Genomic DNA, 19,700 nt, shown 5'->3' on the forward strand with positions numbered 1-19,700 from the left:
TTTAACTTGTGTAATGATGGATGAAACAAAAAGAGAGGAGAAAGAGAGAAGTGAAAATAATGGAAAAAGCAAAAATCAATGACACCCCCCACAATAACCTGTTAAAACATGTTTTTCAAGCTGTGTTATGAGAACACCTTGGATACACATGTTCCATATTCTTCAAAATAAACAACATTTTGACTGTCATAACAACATAGCTGAGGGGATTATTTTTCTGGGTTTGCATCTTTCATGATGGAAGAAGCCTTAGCAGAATCCTTGCCCAGCAGATTAATAAATTCTTATACTTAGGGTTAGACAAAATCAAGGTTATACATGTCAGACTTGAGCAAATCTCTACAGACCAAGAGCTCAGAGAGCCATGAGAAGCTTTTGTCAGCATTCCTAGGAGTTCACTGCATTGGCATTCATCTGTTCAGCTATTCTTTTTCAATATTTGTGCTGGGGGAGGACAAGCCACCAGCCAGTTCAAACAGTGCATGACTGTCTGGGAACCTCCTCCTACCCACCCGACTGCCACTGGAGTTTGGAGCGAGTTCAAAGGAAGATGCTGCGACCCACACAGACAGCACAAGCTTTGCCTCCAGACAGATGTCAGCACTGACAGGGGAGGAAAGGAAGGAAGCAACCCTTCCCAAGCCACCCATCGCTTAAACATCATGAACCTGAAATTACCAGCCACCACTAGAGAAGCATCTTCCTGCAGCAGCCACTACAGCACCCCCGTGGTGATGCTACCACCGCTGGTTTTGTCACTGCCCCTTTCCCTGCAGATCACTTCTCATCTGCAACCATCAGCTAACCAAACACTGCCAGTTTCCAGGCCAGAGAAATAGTGGCAGATCAAAACAAGTGAGCTCTACTGAGCGGCCAGTTAGGTATATATGAGATGCACACGTATTTGGTTTGCCCAAATTAAAGGCAGGTTAACTCCTTCTAGTGATTTTACACGTGGCTATGGTGCCCTAAACAAACAAACAAACAAAAACAACAGAAATCTGAAGCATAAGAGCTCTTGCAATCTTAATACAGTGTTTCCAGTTGAATAGCCTTGTCCAAGAATGGAGACTGAGAGAAATAAAAACTTTAACTGGTGCACCTAAAGCATTACATTTCAACTAGATTGTACACAATATTTTCTCCCCTGGTGCACATTTTCATTGCCATATTCAACCTTCCAGGTCTCAAAGACCTAATGATTAGACAGCAAGTGAATACCAGCTTCTCTGAGGTCACGACCCGTTCAGTCCTCCGAGCCACATGTCTGACCCACACGAGCTGTGCTTTTGAGACCTGAGGAGCCCTCCAAAACTGCAGATTGCAGCAGCAGAATACAAAATTCAAGGAAGAAACAATAATTCAATTTCTTGCATACTGTTCATCATGGTATGAATTTATGCCATTTAAGATTTTTTTTAACTCCACTAGTAATTCTGGGAGTCCACAATTCGTGAACCCTTTTTAACAAGTGGAATACAGTCCAGAGAGAGAAGGTAAGCTTGGCCTCCTCGAGCTAGTCCCTCTATGCCCAGGCTAGAACAAGCCAAGCAGAGTCAACTTATCTGTCCTGAGAAACAACCATCCTTTAGACAAGATGGCAATCATTTGGCAAAAATTTATAGCCAGTGAGGTCATGACCAGGATGTTACACCTGTGAACTTGACATAGTGATGACCAAGAGGACAACCCTTCTCTAGTCATTAAGAATTTGACTTTCCTTGGACAGAAATCTCTGAATCACTGTGGTGACTCAAAGTGCAGCCTATCCCAGCTCAGAGCCAGCTCTGGCTCAGTCAGGCTGGGATTACCATGTGTTCTTTATTCCTACCAGCACTCGTCTGCTGAGGTACAGCTGCCACTGTTCCCTGTTCAGACACCCCACGCACACACACACTCCTAGTGGGTTTTCTGCTCCTTGGGGAATTGGTCTTTTTTCTTTCTTTCCTCCTAGTATCTGACTGTGCTTCCTGTCAGCTGGGTTACCAATTATAAATCCCTTCTGAGCAGGCTTACATGAATAATGGATTTTGTGGCTAAGTGGAAAAACTGAAAAGCCAGAGATTTTTAAAACAACACCCTTTTAGGTCAACCCAAAGTGATAACATTTTGGGAAGCTGGCATAAGATTTTAGAAAACAACTGTTCAAGGTTAACCAAAAACATCACACTCAAACATTAGTTACAGAAATTATAATTAAAAGTTGGAACTATTTAACCCTTTTCTGAAAGACATTTTATATCAGTTAGATGAGTTGATGTAACATTGAAACATTTCCTTTAGAAAGTACTTGTAAAAGAAACACTCAGACGGTTACAGAAATGTTTTCCCTTTTGTTTTTGAATAAAACTATTTACCAAATGTATCTACTGAAAATCTGCAAGTCATCATCCCAAAACTTCACTTTTCAGCAAACATTCTTTCCTAAAAGAAGTTTCCATCTAAACCTTAATGTTTCCTTTAGAGCATTTTTTCTTCCATAAATCAGTAGTGATAGCCAGGAAGACACTGGCCAAATAGCTCCAACAAGAATGAGACTCATCAGTTACAGTGAATGGTTGAATGATACCCTGTATTTTCAAGATCCTATTCATCCTGACTGTCTCCAGCAATCCTACCCATATCCCCAGAATTCTTATATCCTGAGGATACAGGTCAATTTTTCAAATTGATCAGGATTTTCCCTGAAGATTTGACTATACATCACCTTGAAACAAAGACCAATCTTATTTAAAATTTGGAACAGCAAGACACCTAACATTACTGCACGTCTGTCAGGCAGCACAGCAAGCCACTACCACCCCAAAATCCCCAGCACAGTTGTGTTCCTAAGAGCTACCTGACTTCTTACAGCAAGTTCCTGCTTGGCTGGTCCCATCTGGCTTTGCCCCACAGTAAGCACCCCTTGCACTGTCACCTCTTCCCAGAGCAGGCAACAGGGAGACTTTGGAGAGCATCTCCTTGTGAGGACCCCGTGGATCTCTCCCAGTGCCTCCTGTGCCACAGCAGTGTCACTTGGAAGTGCTTGATTTGGGATAGAGGCAACTCAGACAGCAATACCTGATTTTGCAGAACTTCTCTGCAACATCTGACATTTTTGGCAATGGCTGTCGCCTCCTCCTCCTAGCAAATGGGAAAGAGCAGGATGACAGAAATTCTTAACAAAGGACGGATGTTTCTAACACTGAGAAAACAATCTTTCCCATCCCCCACAGTTATCTTAAGAAGTTGGTAAATTCTTTTAGCTGAAAGTGCATACCTTCAGCACACAAGATTTCAGCCTCAATGATGGAATGTAAATTTGCTGGTGTCATAAAGAACTGAGAGTAGATTTAGAGTGCTAAGAAACAGGCACCTTTAATAACAAGCATAGCTTGCTGTGCTACCTTTTAATAAAATATTATCTGTCATCAAAATTAGCCAAGTCTCTTAAAAATTCAGGCTTTTTGGTCTTATATTTCTGCTCCCCCGCAGTCTGCTTCTAAGTTCCAACTGTATCCACGTATAATCTATGGCTGTTTTCCAGAATCAAGTAACTACTCTTTGAATTGTAATCTCTTTAAACAAAATTAGAGATTTCTGCTTGGCCAGTTGCCACTTTCCTCTGCCATTTGTATTTATAATGTGATCATGATGGACCTGATATGCCGCATCTGGCATAACCAGCATCCTCATCTGCAGCCCTGCAAACAGTATGAAAAATGTGACAGATGCAGAAAAGTTGATGCTTTACACATGGGCTGGGCAATCAGTCTGTGCAGGTGTCAAGGACAGTTGGAGGGACAGGGATGAGGAAACCACACCCCTGTGATTATGATCACAAGCCCAGGTGACCCAGAAGACTCAGTGATGGACAGTAATGAGGAAAAGAAAGAGAATTAGTAGTGCTGGGAGGAGGTGCACAATGGGGAGAAAAAGAGGCAGCGGGGAAGCAATGCAGTGAAAAAATGAGCAAGATGAAGGGGAGGAAACAGCAGACAAACTGAGAGAAATAAACATGAAATGGTGAAAAGAAACAAGGACAGGGAAAGAGAGCCAACATGAGATGAGAAGGGAAGAGCACTGAGAACTGTTTATATGGATAGATGCACCAGAAGCCAGGACATTGGAGTGAATCCCAAACAGCTGTCATGGAGGAATCTGCAGCACATCCACACTTCTGCAGAAGAACAAGAACAGCCAAGGGTCTTACCGTGAATTTCTTGTAGAGCTCATAAGTGAGGAGAGGGTTGGGCAGTTCCCTGAAGTACAGCTTGCAGAGTGACCCCACACAGTGGATGTCCTGGAGGTAAACTTCCCTTGTCAAATCTGGGCATTGGTCAGAAACAAACTCTTGTCTGAAACAATATGGAAGCATAACAATATGGGCGAATAAGAGCTGTAGCAGACCAGTACTCCACCCTAAGTACTCATTTACAGCTAGAGAAAAAACAAATGGAAAAGCAGAGATGTCTCTTCAGGCTGGCCCAGATTGTGTCCCAAGTTCAGGCCCTGAGGTTTCAATTAGTGTCCATTATCCCTAACACAGGGAGTGGACCTCAAACTGATATAAAGAGATTGCTTTGTCCCAAAGTGAGAAAGAGCAACTCAATGCTTGCACGGAGACCCTCCTTGCCTTTCCTACTAACAGATGCAGAAGGAGACATATGGTTTTTTGGGCTAATCCCTAAAGTATTGTCTTCCTGTTAGGTACTTCAAAGACAGTTTATCTTCTGCATCAGTGTGGAGCTCTGTTGGCCACAGTCTGTACCTGAGGGACTAACACCAGAAAGGTACTGAGCAACGTCCCTGAATCCCTCTGACACTCCCAACATTGCCTTTACCTCAACTTCTGTATGTTGGATGTCACTCCTGAGAGCCGGTAGATCCCATCCACGATGCCATGAGTCTCAATGAACTCCGCGCAGCTCTTCAGCACGTAAGGGACTACGAGAGGAAAGCAAAGCAAGATGTCCAGTGAATACACACTGACAGCTCCCACAAGTCATCACAGAGGAGACGGTTCCATGAAAAAAACAGCAGAGGCTCACTGTGGATGCAGGGAAGGGTACAGCAATGGAAGAAATACAGGGCAAATCAAAAATAACCCCTGCAAAGTGACCGTGAGGATATGCTGTGGTTGTGCCATGCAATGCTCATTGACATGTGACAATGACTGACCCTGAAGTCACAGTAACATAGCAGAAAGAAAGGTAGGGTTTCCCTCTCTTCCTTTTTCTTCCAAAATAAAATAAAAAAAAGCTCTTTCATTCTAATTGAAAGCATGTGGTAAAGCATGAGGTCCTGGGAACCTCCACCCTCCTCAGTATAGAGCTCCAGCCTCGCTGAATTGTGCCAAAAGGTCTCATTGGCTAGGATAAAAATCAGAGAAGCATTCACACTTCCATATAAGCCTACATACCCACAGTTTAGTGCTCATAAATCCCACTGAGGGGGTATAAAGTTCAAATATTGACTAGATCTGCACACTGACAAAACCTGACATCGGCTTCAAAAGAACTCCATCAGCATAACTAGACAAAGACTTAACCAGTCTTAAAGCTGAGAGAATCCTGAGGCACAACATTTACATCCAGACTTGGACACAAAGTATATGTTTATTTTTTTCCCCATTATATAGGCATAAGAACCCCCCCATTCTCTTGGTCAGATCAAGGCTCCCTGTCCCCAGTACTATAACAACCCAAGCTATAACACTAACAGTAAGAAAGCCCTTCCTTATTAGGTGCTAGAAACTACTGTGTATTTAATGCAATGCTTCACACAGCCATAGGCACAAAAGTCAGTAAATGCACAAGTCAAAAGTTCCCCTGCTGTAATGCTGACTCTGCTGCACTGTACATTTCAAAAGCTGTATGGAGAAAAACCAACTAAGCCATAGATTTGACTGGAAAGCCAGGCATAGCAATTACTGCATCTTTGTGACACCCTGGAGACAATGCCTCTGGCTGGACATTCTCTGAGTCCTTCTGCTCAAAGTTCAGGACTGTAATGACATGTGCTTCATCAGATGGCATCCAAAGACAACCCTCCAATGACAGCCTGAATAAAAACAGTTTGTACATTATTATTTTTCATTATTTTATTATTTCTCATGGGAGCCACGGAGGCCAGAGCCGGCTCATGGGTGGACCTGTCCCTGCCAAGCACTGCAGGGTACAGGCTCTGGTGAGAAGGGCTCTAAGCTTGCACCCACCTCAGGGACACACTGCTACTGAGCCAGTCAGTCTGGGAAGTGCTGCCCTTCTGCCTCCTCACTTGCTGAGGGAAGTAAAGAAGAAGTCCTTTCATGTGTCCCTTCTCTTGTCATTTGGCCAACCCAAACGCAGGTGTACACAAAGTCCCAGTGATTGCTTGGAAGCCTGAACGGTCCAAACAGACTAATTCTTCTCAGCCAAAGGAGCATCTCCAAAACAGCAGGGAAAAATTGACTTTATCAGTTTTTTGAGCAGGCACTCATAACATGGGTACATTGGTCATGCTGTGTCACACTCAAAGCCCTTGTGCTGATTTTCAAGACCCTCAAGCTGTTGGGCAGAGCTCATGGCAGAGGCCCCAAGCCTACAACAGTGTTCATGAAACCATGGAATTGCAAAGAGAACAGCTGAAGTCTACAGAGTGAAAGCTTTGTCCACAACAGTCACAGAGCTATGGTATTCTCTCCTCAAGGAAATTGGTAGGAAGGTGGATCAGAGCCTTCCAGAAAGGAAAGAACCTGGGAAGCATTCCTTTCAGTGCATGCAACACCTACTTGCTATGCAAGCTGAATGTGGAAGGAGACAGAGCAAAAAAAAAAAAAAAAAAAAAAAAAAAAAAAGAAGCACTAAATTTCCTTAATATCCTTCCAAGAAAAGTCCAAGTGACACATCAAAAAAAGAGGACCTTCATATCTCTGAGTAAGTCCTGATTATCTGGAACTGCAGTAGGGAACTCAGATCATATGATGATGAGAAATGCTAAAAAAAGGGAAAGACAAATTACTTCAGGCCTCATTTCCATTTCTGGAAAATCAGGCTTTAACATCTTTATGGTAGAAGCTATGCACACATGGCATATTGAAATTTCCTTCTTGGTAGGGGTCTTGGAATAATGACACGTAACCAGCAAAAATGAAAGGCAGATCCATGTCCACCTCAGACCTATCTGCATGAGAGAATAGAAACCATTGAGCTCCATGCAACCCAAAAAAAATTAATTGAACAGAAAACATATTTGATCACGACAGCCACATGACAAGGTTTGTCCAAAGGTTAACAGTCTTTCACGGAGACAAGCCTCATATGATGGTGCCTGGCTGCCAAAAAATGGGGTACATGCACAAAGCATGCTTTATTAGATACTTTTTAAAACCTCAGTATTAAGAATAAGAAAACCAACTAAAAATGCAGATAGTAATGTTTGTTGTGACTAATTTGACCTCTTGGGAGTAAGACCTATTAAATCACACCATTTTTTGGCTGAGTTCTAAGTTTTCTTGGAGTAAATTAGGTCAAGGGGCCTTAGGCAGGTAAGCAAACCCCCTATACAGAAGAAGAAGAGAAGGCTAGATCCATCTGTTGAGGACTGGTAAGCAAAAAACACCGGCCTGAGGGGAACAATCTGTAGCAAATGTATAAAATTCAACCCAATTTTAAAAGTGGGTGAAAACTCCACAGCAAAGACAACTTGTAGATTGCAAATAGGCAATATAACTGAGCTCTGCCAGCATTTCTTACTGCAGCCCTGCATTTTCCCTTGCTTTTCCAACCCTGGGTTTCTCACATATCTCTGCCAGTGCCCTCCACTCATCATGAGCATGATTTCCTGCCATACCAGGTCTTTGGCTCATAGGAAGAGAAACAGTCAGTTATTCCAAAATTTGTGGCAGTTTTGTCATGTCAAAAAAAATCCCATAGAGGACACTTTTCACTTGCAACTGAAAATTACAGACTTCAACCTCAGATCCCTGGAGGTGAAGGGACGACATCGACTTCCTGCAAATCAAGCCTCTAAATGCAGCACTTGTATGGAACTGGAGCACAATAAATGTTTTCTTTGAGTAGGACCTGCAGCTCTGGCATTCCTGAGCAGCTCTGATCTCCTACAAAGCTTAGTCTTTTGGGCTTTTGGGGGTGGTGAGGTTAGAGCAGCAGTGAGCAGCTGTCTTCTACTTCCAGGAGTTTCTGAGCTGGTAGGATTATTTCAGACGTGGCTCCTGATGAACTGAGGCTGGCATCAACCCTGAATGCTGGAAGGTACAGGCTCTGGCATGTGCTTTACAACAGGTCTCTATCAGAGTCACAGGCATGTAAATCACAGGGCTGGGTGTCTCCCAAAGGAAGATCAGATGTGGATGGGGATTTGCAGCAGGGGCTGTACGTGCAGGCACAGAAAGGAGATGGGGGCAGGGAGTCCAATCTTGACACTCCTATAATTAACACTGTGCTGGAAGCTTAGGAGGCTTAGAAGCTGGAAGGGGCAGCCGGTGTCACACAGACCCTGCTTGTTCTGCCAGACAGCCAAACTGTCCTCATTTAAAACTACAATAGAAACCAGATGGAGGAGAACGAAAGAGCGTGGAGCAAGGCATCAGTCAGAAGGGAAATTGATTTATAAACATACTGCACACAAAAGACAATACTTCTCTTCCCCTAGACAAAAATAAACCAGAAGAGTAGTCACAGTAACTCACCCATTCCACTCTCACTGGGTATCACCTCCAAGTGCAGTGTACACAGACATGCACCTTCACCAGGGTCTTTTCCAAGACAACAGCCCATGCCACCTCCTTTACACGTGTCTGCTACTCTCACTGGGTCAGGCACCACTTCCCCTCCTTCTGATCCCCCCAGCTTCTAGTGGCAGCGGTGAGCACTGAAATTCCCACCTCCCAGCACTGCTGGCTCTCCCTTCTCCTGTCTCTTCCCAGCCATGTGCTGCCACCCACAAAACCTCCCCACCAGCAAGCAAGGTGTCCATTCTTTGCTGGCCTGACAAGGGATTCATCTGGCACTGGACTGAGATTTTGGATCCCCAAGCAGCCCAAGCTGGAGAGGTCACTAACAAAAGAGGGAATGATCCCCTCCAGTGACCAGTGGGAGGATGGCCTCCTAGCTTCCCACCAAAGCCAGCAAAGAGCAAGGAAGATTCTGGTCCAGCAGGAGATGCAGGCAATATCCTGTGGCTTTCAGTGCCACCTTCCAGAAGAAACTCTTGAGTGTCCATGGGGTACAGAGGCACCCAGGGAGGAGATTGCTGAGTCAGACACCCTACCCAGTCAGTCTGAATAGTGCCCAGTTAGACAGTAAGTTAGCTAACCTGGGCTGGGCCATGTGCTCCGGGTACACTGCACTGAACCCGACTGAATAGCAGCACACTGAATTTTCTACTTTATCCTTCTGTTATTTTCTCAGACTACTCCTTGTAAGGATAAGCACTGGTGACAGACATGCTCAGGGCCTCCTTGGTAGTTGGTTTCTGCCACATGGTGGAGGTTTTATGTCCTCTCTAATTTTATTTTAATTTTAGTTCAGCTATTGGAAGGATAAATGCAGACCTTTCATTTCACCTGGAACACCAACTTTTTGATTTTTGACTTGCAGGAAATAGTTTGGATTTTTTTTTTAAATTTCTGCCCACTATGAGTCCTGCACCATAAAAAAAAAAGTTTAGACATTTTTATTTCATCATTTTGGTTTTGTTATACATAAGTATTTTTAAAATTGTCTTCAATTACCCTCAATAGTAGTGCATACTTCCTATCCATGCTAAGTCAATACCACGACAATAAAGGTCAAAAGTCTCCTGTTTCAATTTAAATGACTAAAATAGGAAATACTTCCTTTTAAAAAGTGTTTCAGTCTGTACTAAGTGAGAGTTGTTATTTTGTACAAAAAAATAATGAAACAGAACAAACTAATATACTCAGTTGGCCTCCTAATCACAGGAAAGGAACAACACTGTACAAATGGCAACATATTTGATCATCGGTATCTCTGATATGATATTTTTCTACATTTCCTGACTTTCTACTGTAAACCACGAGTTTTAAAGCTGATTCGCCTTTTTTTTTTCCTTTTTTGCTGACATGGCCTGGTTTTCACTAGGCATAAGGTTGGTTGAGAAACAGACTTGAGAGCAGATCAAACAGTGCTCTCCTCCCTGCAGCTCATCCGAGCCCTGGTGCAGCACAAAAGTCACGACACCAGATGTTCTCCCAGTGCATAGCCCGAACCAGTGGCAGCTAAGGATAAATCCTGCCTTCCCTACACGTAGCATTTCCTTTGCCTTCCACTGTTTCCTTGCCAGCAGCAGCCAGGGATGGAAGGGACCACAGCATCCAAAATCCATGCAGAAGGTCTCTCCTGCTCAGAGATTAAATTGGCAGAGCTGGGAAAGGGGATGGTCTGCCCTGTCAGGACATAAATGCTAGGACAAAGCTTCAGTTTCCAGGATGTCTGTGCATACTTTTCACCAGCACTAAACTAATTTTACAGAGTCAAAAAAAAAGAAAAAAAACCAAACAAACCAAAACCTGTTTCACTCTCAAATTCCAGTGTTGAATTTGGCTGTTAGCTGTGGCTAAGCTGCCACAACCCCTCCATACACACACACACACCTGTATTTGAACAGCATGAGACAGTAAACAGCACCAAACAGGCTTAAAACCAAACCAACTTGTTACAATTCACCTTGGCTTTTCTCCTTTAGCTGCCATAAACACAGTTTAAAAGGATGAATGGTTGGCACCAAGGTGATCCTGTCCACATGGGCAGCACAATTTATTCACTGTGTAAGTCACACACTTCATGTGTTTTTTCCCTTCTGCTGCTGTGAGAAATGGCCCTGCAATGTCACAAAGGTTATCACAACAGTGCCATTCCCTGTGATGAAAGCACTGTCCTGTGCACAGTTGTGATTTGGTGGGCAAAAATGTAGGAAAAACAGATCTCAAATCTGTCAGATGCTGCAAGCCATCACCCTCCATGGCCTGCGTGGGAAGTGGAAACACTGAGTGCTGTTTGGGATGTAGCCTTCTGATTTCAAGCACATGAATTTCAACACAACCTGCAGGCTCAGCTGTGAGTTTGAGTGAAGCCAATGGCACGACCATCAAGGATTTTTTTTCCCCATTGATATTACACCCAGCTTACATCTAACACATCTAAATAAGACATGTAGGAACACCTGATTTTCCAGAGCAGATCTGACAACTGTGATGTTTGAAGCAGGAATGAAAAAGCCCTTGGCAGACCTGGCCAGCTCATAGACAGCACACATCAAAGAAAGCCTAAGAGAAAGCACTGCCAAAGCAGACACTGAATGCTGACTCGCAGCCCTGGCGGTCACTGTGCCCCTCTGAAATGTGACTTTACCTTGACATAGCTGGTAAATTCTGTCACACAGGCACTTTTGAAAGAGGTTGTACTAAATACTAGAATAGATTTGTTAGGAAAACATCCTGCTGAGAATTTCCTGAAAAAAAAAAAAAAAGGGACTAGATAACAGAACAGGATATCTCCACTCCTAACTTTTATGACTCTGGTACAACCACCTCGGAAAACAGTGGATCAGGTTCTGTATGGCAGGTCAATGAGCTGTGCACGTCCTCAGCTAACCATTCAAATCCTAACAACCCTGATCCACAGGAGATTAGGGTGGATATTGTACAGCATTTTGTTTACTATATCACAAGCAATCGGGATAAATAATTCTGGAGATGGGAGTAACTGGACAATTTACGCTGTGTCTGGAAATGGACTCCGGTGTAAGTATAGAAAACATCAGAATAGTTTTGAAGCTGCGTGTAATTAATTGACCTCTGTCTTGGTAAATGCCTAGATACTGTGATGATAAGCAAGCTGTAAAACAGGAATTCTGCCATGGACCTCAATTCTGGTGATATTTACTAAAACACTAACAAATCCAAAGGCTGCACCAGCTGATGGAGTGCAGGAGAAGGGTGATGTCGATGCTGCAGCTCAAGGGAGCTGGGAGAAGCAACCTGCCAGGGAAGAGCCCAGGTAAGTGTTGGGTGATGGGATGGAAAGCCAGTAATGTGGACTTCATCTGAAGCCTCTTGAGAGCCTACTGTCTTTCATCCAGATTGATAAACAAGCTTATGGCATGTTTTCTGCATCATGCTTTCTTTTCTTCACCTGCTCTCCTTTTAAGTGTAGAAATCCAAGTAACTGCTGGCAACAAAGCAACAAAATTATATGGACTCCATAAGTTTTTTCCTCCTCTCATCAGATTTTGATCTACATATTTTTATTTACAAAAGCTTCAGAAGAAAGTTAAAAATCAAGCATCTTTTACCTGGGCCTTCCACCTGATGTAGTCCTGCTCATTTTCTTACACTCCCAAAATTACTCTGGAGGCAACTTGTAAGCTTTAACACATGCTTCTTGACTGTTGTAAGGGTGTAGAAACCAAAATCTCCCTTGGCACTTTGAGATTCCTACATGGGATTCTTAGGATTCCAGAATCAGGAGAGCAGCAATTCAAGGGGTTCAATGCTCAACTAATTCCCAAATAAATGCTATTGGAAGGCTGTGGAAGAGACAGAATGAAGCAAGGAACTGGGTTGTTTTCTCATGAACACCTGTGCTGCAGCAAAGTGGCCTGCTCTGCAGTTCTCTCTGCTGTTCTTTTCCAGGAAATTTCTGGAATGTGCAGTTTTCCTTCAAATGTGCAAGGACAGGATGGAGGTACGCCAGCACTCATGGTTCTCCTTCCATGCTTGCCACACATTCACAAGCATACATGACAGCCACTCCCAAGCTTTAAAGCACACATCCAGCTGTGCCAGCTAACTCAGGATGGCAGTGCCAACAAGTTCAGGTGTATAAAACGGAGAACAGGGGCCCATCACCCCACTGAAAGCCCAGGTTATCATTCGGTGGCAAGGTACAAACTAACAGAGAAGCTGGGCCTGGACCAAGGTCTCATGTGAAAGGAAAATGGCATAGTTGAATGTCACAGAACTTACTTATATCTTCTCCCTTCTTTTTCTTTTGCCCTCTGTCACACTGATGGACTGATGCAGACTGACACTAGGTTATGCAGCAATGTTCTTTCACTCAGGCCGCTCCCTGATCTTGCCTCTAGGGCTCTCCTAGTCAAGAGCGGTACAGCAATTTCCAGAGGTTATTCCAAATGGGCTGTTTTACAGACAGTCAACAACTTAGGGCAAAGAGCAGGAAAAATCGCTGAGGATCATTACATATCACAGGCAGACAGATGAGGAGCCTGAATGCAAACCCATAACGGCTGCAAATGAGAAGTGAAAGGCAAATGAAAACAGACTTTTGCAAAAAAGTAAATAAGGCTTTGTGATGTCAATCTGATCGAAAACAAACATGCAAAGGCACTAGCAATAATCAAGCATTATAATTTGTAGCCATGCAGCATCAAATCCATTCCATCTTTGCTCAGTTGCTGAGCATATATTTAGACTGAGTGTTTTCATTGCCAGGTTGCCTGGGCCTGACCCAAAGAAACACACTCATACAAAAAAAAAAAAATCCCATTGGACTCATCAGTATGTTCCACAAAAGAAAATAAGATCAATTTGTTCTACACCCTCTTACCTTTTACTGTGACATGCAAATACTAGCAAAGGAGGCATACAATAGATAGAAGCATTTTTACCAGCTTTACAGGAGCACAAAATGATGGTGTGAGTTTCAGCACAGGGTGGAGAATTAAGACTTCTGCTGGCAGTGGAAGGTCACCTAGAAATGCTCCCCCCAGACTTACTCAGAGGAGGCTGAAAACAGGTCAGTATTTCTTTGAAGAGGATTAAGCTGTGGGTGACTCGGATTGCTGATGTTTTTCTGGTGAAACAAGGTGCTGTTCTACCCATCCTAAGTCATGTCCAGGGTATGCAATCACAACAGTCTGAGGGCTCAGTTTCTGTGTCCGAAAAACAGGGGGAAAATTCTGCCAGAAGCAGCATCTGATCAGACACACATAACTCTACACAAAAATAAATGCATATATCAGCATATAAATGTGTATGCATACATATACACAGATGAATGTATTTTTACACATACAACTATATTTGCTTATGTATGTACGTGTGTGCGTGTGTGAGGTTTCATGTGCATTACCAGGAAATTCTTCTTGGAGAAACATGGGTTTTATTGAGTTGTCAATCAAAGCCTAACAAAGTCAATAGATGTGAAAGTCATGCTAGGCCAATGTCATAGGTCTGAGGGACACATCATGACACGCTGGTCCCCTTGCTTGTTGTAGCATTGCTCTGCTTGTTGCTGCTGAAGGCTTTGCTGGGTGAAGCACTCACAGCCAAGGAAAGCTGTTGGTCTGGGAGACTGTTCCTCAAGCATGCACGGACATCTGCATCAGCAAGTCCAGAACCAGTCTCAGTGTATTGGTTTCACTCAGTAGTTTAGTTAAGAAGGGCAGCCCATGGGATATGGGTCATATTGGCTACACCTTTTCATCTTCAGAGGCTGCAGTACTCTAAAGTGTATTCTTACAGCCATGCTCACAAGGATCTTGTTTTCTTTTCCATACACCAGTGAGGGTAAAGAGCTCAAGAAAAAGCTGCTGAGCAGCCTGGCTCAAACATCTGCATGTGGTGCTGCTCCTTCAGGGCTTCTTGCAGCAACAGCAGGGAGAACAGCACTGCTCCATCTGCCAGCCTTGTGGCACATCAGTGCTCACAAATGTTGCAAGAGGGCACTTTGCTCACTCTCCAGAGCCTGAGAGAATCAGCAAGGACAGCAAAGGAGGCAGAACAACATTTGCAGATGTGTTACAATGCCTCCCAGCCTTCTAGAGGCTGAGCTGGGCTAGGATTGTTTAGAATGTTTCCTGCCATGCTGTTTGTGTCTGTCCACCTCCACCTCAGGACGTCAGCATGCAACTACTGAGATGCACCCAGAGGATGAGGAATGGTTTCTCCAAGGCTAAGCTGCAGGGACTGGACCTCTGCAACTGCCTGCCAGAGGTGGAAGGGCATCAGAAATAGAAACTAATTCTGTCAGATGGTCAGTGATGAAAGGAGGCACAATGCTGCTTTTAAAGATGCTAGTAAAAGAGGAAAAGAAATAAAGCTGAATAAAATATTCTGCATGATGGTATCTCCTTACTTCTCAAGAAGGCTTCTATCCCCTCACCTAGTAAGGACAAGTCAGGAAAGATATCTATCTACACAACATTTTTCTTTGTACTCACAAGGCCCTCCCAGTGGTAGCAACTGTCCCCATGTCTTTCTGCACAAAAAATCCTCCCAGTTCCACAGAGTATACAAGCCTCTCTTGCTCCCTTCACCTACCAATAAATATGCATGCCAGGGGTTATCAAACTAAGGGTCATTCTCAGTGCTAACAATGGAAAAAAACCCAATATCAAGCAGTTACTAAAGCAGTAAATCTAATCACTTGACAACTGTGTTCCTCGGTTTCCAAGCCCCCCAACGGATTCCTGATATATTCCATATTTCACACTTTATTTTGTTTTCCATTTCGCAAAGGACAGGCTCTGAAGCAGTATGAAGAAAAACAACTTTCCCGCTCCCCCTCCCCCCCTTTTTTTTTCCTCATGCTATCTGTGCTCCAAGTCAGGCCAGGTAGTGCTTATCATTTCCTCTGCACAGCAAACACCAGAGTGCATGCGTTTCCTGCTGGCCAGTCCTAAACTGCGAGCTGACATTGTTTTCAAGGCCCCCCTCTCTCAGAGGCAGGAGCGGCTCTGCTGCACAGCTCTTCCTGTTGATGTCAAGCTCCTCTTCCTCCTAAAGCAAATGGGCTTCCTGACGGCATCTGTGTCCTTTTCCATGAGGACTAGCAGGAACCATTTTCCTACCCAGTGGCTGGTAAAGAAAAAAATTAGTACTGGAGAGAGGGATGTAATAGGGAGGAGCAGGGGTGGATGATTTTTTTCCAAGTAGTCTTGGAGAACATCTGGGGTCCCTCTCAATGAGGAGGAGGGAGAAGAGATAAGAGGTCAAAACACTACAGTTATGTCTTAGGGATACTGGTATTTGCAAGTAGCAGAAAATCACTTATTAGCAGAGAACATCAGAGACTAATTACAGCTGCCGATTTCCCACTGCTAAGGAATGTAAGCTCACAATAGAATAGCTACAGCCACAGCCCCTGCGTTCCAGCAGTGCTGTCATAAGCTGTGGGAAATGCCAAGACCTTTACACCAGACTACTGCCTTCCTCTTTATTCTCTCAAATGGAGGAATCACTACCACTGCCAGTGCTGTTTCATCAGCAGTGGAGAAAATGGGCGACAAATGTGCAGAACACAGCTCACACCAAGCTGAATCACTTGAGCTCTACAGACTGCCATTGTGTGTGTCACTGCCACAGCAGAGAAGAGGAAACCTAACCAGACATCATTTCAGGCCTTCCCCAGCCCATGGTACTGAAGGTTTGCATTTGTCCTGCTAGAGAAGCCAATGGGCTTGTCCCATCTCCCACCAGGAAGTCTGCAGTTTGCACCACAGTATAAGAAACAGTCGTGGAGCCTGTGGCTACAGGGACACACAGCAGGACAGAGGGTGAGGAGCACAGCCAGAGGGTAACAGTGCTGCCTGCCCTTCACAGGATTTCAGCCACAAGTGTCCCATGGCCTCCCTCATAGAGCAAGGAGTTGGGTCCCCTTAGGAAATGCACCCCAGCAGGAAAGGGTTTCTCTTGACTAGGGAAATAGAGCCCCCCAGCATTTCCTATACCACATCCATATCACTGTAGTCAAACAGATGGGGTGGGGAGTGTGTTTACTAAGGGGTGCGCAGCAATAACCGGAATAGAATCGGTCCCTTAGCAGATTGTCTAGAACTAGGGCTCCTAATGGTCCTCTGGGATGAGTCACAGGTATATGTCAATAAAATACATTCTTATAATGTGATTTTCTCCTTTTTTTCCTATCTGTGGCCTAGTCACTTTCTGGTGACACTGCAGTAACTAAGCAAAGGACTATGTCTCCAACCTCTGTCCATAATTTGCCACAGAGGCCAACAAAATTATTCCAGCTGTACGCAACTATAGTCAAGAGCAGATGTGGCCCCAAGTCTGGCAGAGCCAGCAGAGCTGCAAGAGAGTGAACCGGGGCTTAGTTTTCCTCACCAGAAGAAATTCTTACTCAAGGTGCAGTTGCAAAATCTTGAAGGCTGGTGAGGGTGTAAGACGCAAAGGAAAAAAAGCCCACCTACATTCTTCCAGCAGGAGTTGGTCAGGGCTGCTGAAATTTGCAGTGCTGACACTGGAGCAAGCATTCCCAGGCACGGAGGGTGTGCCCCCCGTGGCTGGAGCCGTGCCAGTGCTCACACACGACAGTGGGATGGGGGACCACGAGTGCTGCGGGAGCAAAACCGCCCTTGGCTGAAGGGTGGCGCAGGAGAAACAGACCCCACTGAGCCCATATCTTCCTGTCGCTCTCTCCCCCTCTCTATGTACCGCCTGCTACTCGTGAATGAATTACCTCAATCCCTCTTAAGCAGTGTACTGACCAGGAAAAGGGCGTGGGGATTATTAATGGAAAAATCCTTGAGTCTTTCAGCCCTACAGTGTGGCTACAGTTACAAGGAAAACAGGATACCATGCGGCATATGGGGAGGAGGAAGAGAAAAGGAGGAGAAACTCTAATAACCTACAAGGATTAACTAGCGAGGAAGAACAAAGTGCTGGTGGTAAATAGGAACAGCTGGCCCAATGAGCAGGAGAGAAACCAAGGCACACAGCAGTGGTCTGCACAGGGGAGGCACAACATCCAGGGAAACAGCTGCTTCTGGGTGATCAAGCGCTTGTAGCCATGAGTGAATGAAACTGTGAGAGAATATTAAAGAGTAGGGAAAACCTCCTAAGACTGAGACATAGTATTGTGAAGAATTGCCTTCTCAGGGACAGGGTGGGAGGCAGGCTTCCTGGATATTCAAAATCCATCAGGAGATTACTCTGAATGGAATGGTTCTGCACCAGCCACTGAGACAAAGACAAAACCATCTCACTAGCCTTCGCATGTCATTACCAGGTGATGCCTTTCAAGCCACAGAAAGATTCCTTGGAAGAGTTTGCTGTGTTAAAGGAAAGCATAAGTGCCAGTACTCACTACAGCAAGGGACGACCATAACCAGCAGCTGGAGTTTAAATTGGATACTAAAGCATGTGGGAAGAAAGGCAACTTGAAAATCAGCCAGCTGAAAGATTTTCCAGTAGGAAAGTGTGTGTTTCACAAAATCAAAATGTTTCAACAGAATGCATGGATTCTGTTCAATTTTTCAACCAAACACTAAGATACACTGTTTCTAGAAGGTGAAATATATTTACTCCTTTATCATTATTTTTAACTTAATCAAACCTTTTGGAGAATTTTTATTTAGGGGTCGTTTCTCCTTTTTTATTCCAGTTCTGGATGAAAGGAAGTCTTGTGGTAGGAGAAGATGGAGTACAGTACAGTGCAAAACAGGAACCAGCTCTAATGGACATTGAGTGATATCATCAATGTCTGCCTAGTGTTTGCTCCTCTCTGTACACTTCTGAGGACGGCAGCACTGCTCCTTGCAAGCTGAAGCCCAGAATATTGCATGTGTTTCTTGTCAACGAATAAGAGAAAAAGGAGGTGAGTGTCCTGTAGTTTGCTTTTCAACCCTCAGGACACAAAAACCCCTCATTTGAAATTTTGCTTGTATGTCACGTCCCCCATTGTGAGGATAAAACCTCAGCACAGTCTCACAAAATGTGCTTTGCTTATGTCAGCGAAAATCTAAGCCCTCGGCAAGGAGTCATGAATTAACAGAGGCTAAGGATCATTCTCATCCCATAGGTGCAAACAGAAGAAACAGAAATTATTTGTCAGCTTGAGTCATGTACTGAGATAGGGGAAGACCTAAGATTAAGAGCCAGTTTTCTTCCATCTGAATTCCTGGCAAATAGAAACTTACCTTCAAAAATTCAGAAGTTGGTAAAGCATGCAGAAATTGCAACTGGTTTGTTGTTAGTTAGAATCACTAACCCAGAAAGTTGAGTTGAAAATGTCACACAAATGTGTTTTTCTGGAAGAGGATCAATTTCCCCCAAGCTTCCACCAAACCCAAAAGAATCTCCCTAACCAAAGTTCTATCCTAAACCTGAACATACAGGTTTTAGCCTGTATGAATCAGAGATCACGGATAAGATGGTCAAAGAAACATTTTGGGTTGTTTGTCCTGGAAGTTAGTTGGTGCCAAAAGACCAGACTTCAGTAGCCCTGTTCCTGGGAATGTTTGGAATTGGTCCTGTGCTTTGTGGCTTGGTGTCACTTCTATAATTCTTTTTTTTTTCCTCTTGAATGGTTGTCTCATAAGTGAATACCACAATAATAGCAAGACTGTATCAAGGGGTCATCTAGGGAGAAACTGCAATATTTCTGATCATTTCAGGGAAGGGAGGTTGGGGGTGGAGGGTGGGTGAAGACAGGCCTACATTCCTTGCGAAATATGCTCTTTTTGTTTACATATCAGTTATACCACACTTCTTGCATTCCTTGTCTACTGACTTCCTCCATCTCCTCAGCTACCCATTGTTTTCCTTTTCTTACCTTTCTTTTTGATTTCACAGAGCACTCAATTTTCAGCATAATTTTCCTTCTCTGGAATTCATACTCAAGCCCCACCTTTGGGAAATGAATGGAGGTTTAAAATCCCTCCCAAGCAAAAAGGCACTTGGATCTGGCATTTACAATTCAGGCCCATATCTTCCA

General features: G+C 44.0%; 1 protein-coding gene across 1 annotated transcript in view; it reads right to left on the reverse strand.

Moving 5' to 3' along the window:
* The window catches only part of ARHGAP31 (Rho GTPase activating protein 31), a 61,007-nt gene that overhangs the window by 19,535 nt on the left and 21,772 nt on the right, over nucleotides 1-19,700 (reverse strand). The window contains exons 2-3 of the mRNA XM_038129412.1: nucleotides 4,824-4,926; nucleotides 4,193-4,337 (exon numbers count right to left, since the gene is read on the reverse strand). Of these exons, the coding sequence (XP_037985340.1) occupies nucleotides 4,193-4,337; nucleotides 4,824-4,926 (248 nt within the window). The remainder of the gene's footprint in view (nucleotides 1-4,192; nucleotides 4,338-4,823; nucleotides 4,927-19,700) is intronic.

This window comes from Motacilla alba, chromosome 1 (genome assembly GCF_015832195.1).
Source record: "Motacilla alba alba isolate MOTALB_02 chromosome 1, Motacilla_alba_V1.0_pri, whole genome shotgun sequence".
Classification (NCBI taxonomy): domain Eukaryota; kingdom Metazoa; phylum Chordata; class Aves; order Passeriformes; family Motacillidae; genus Motacilla; species Motacilla alba.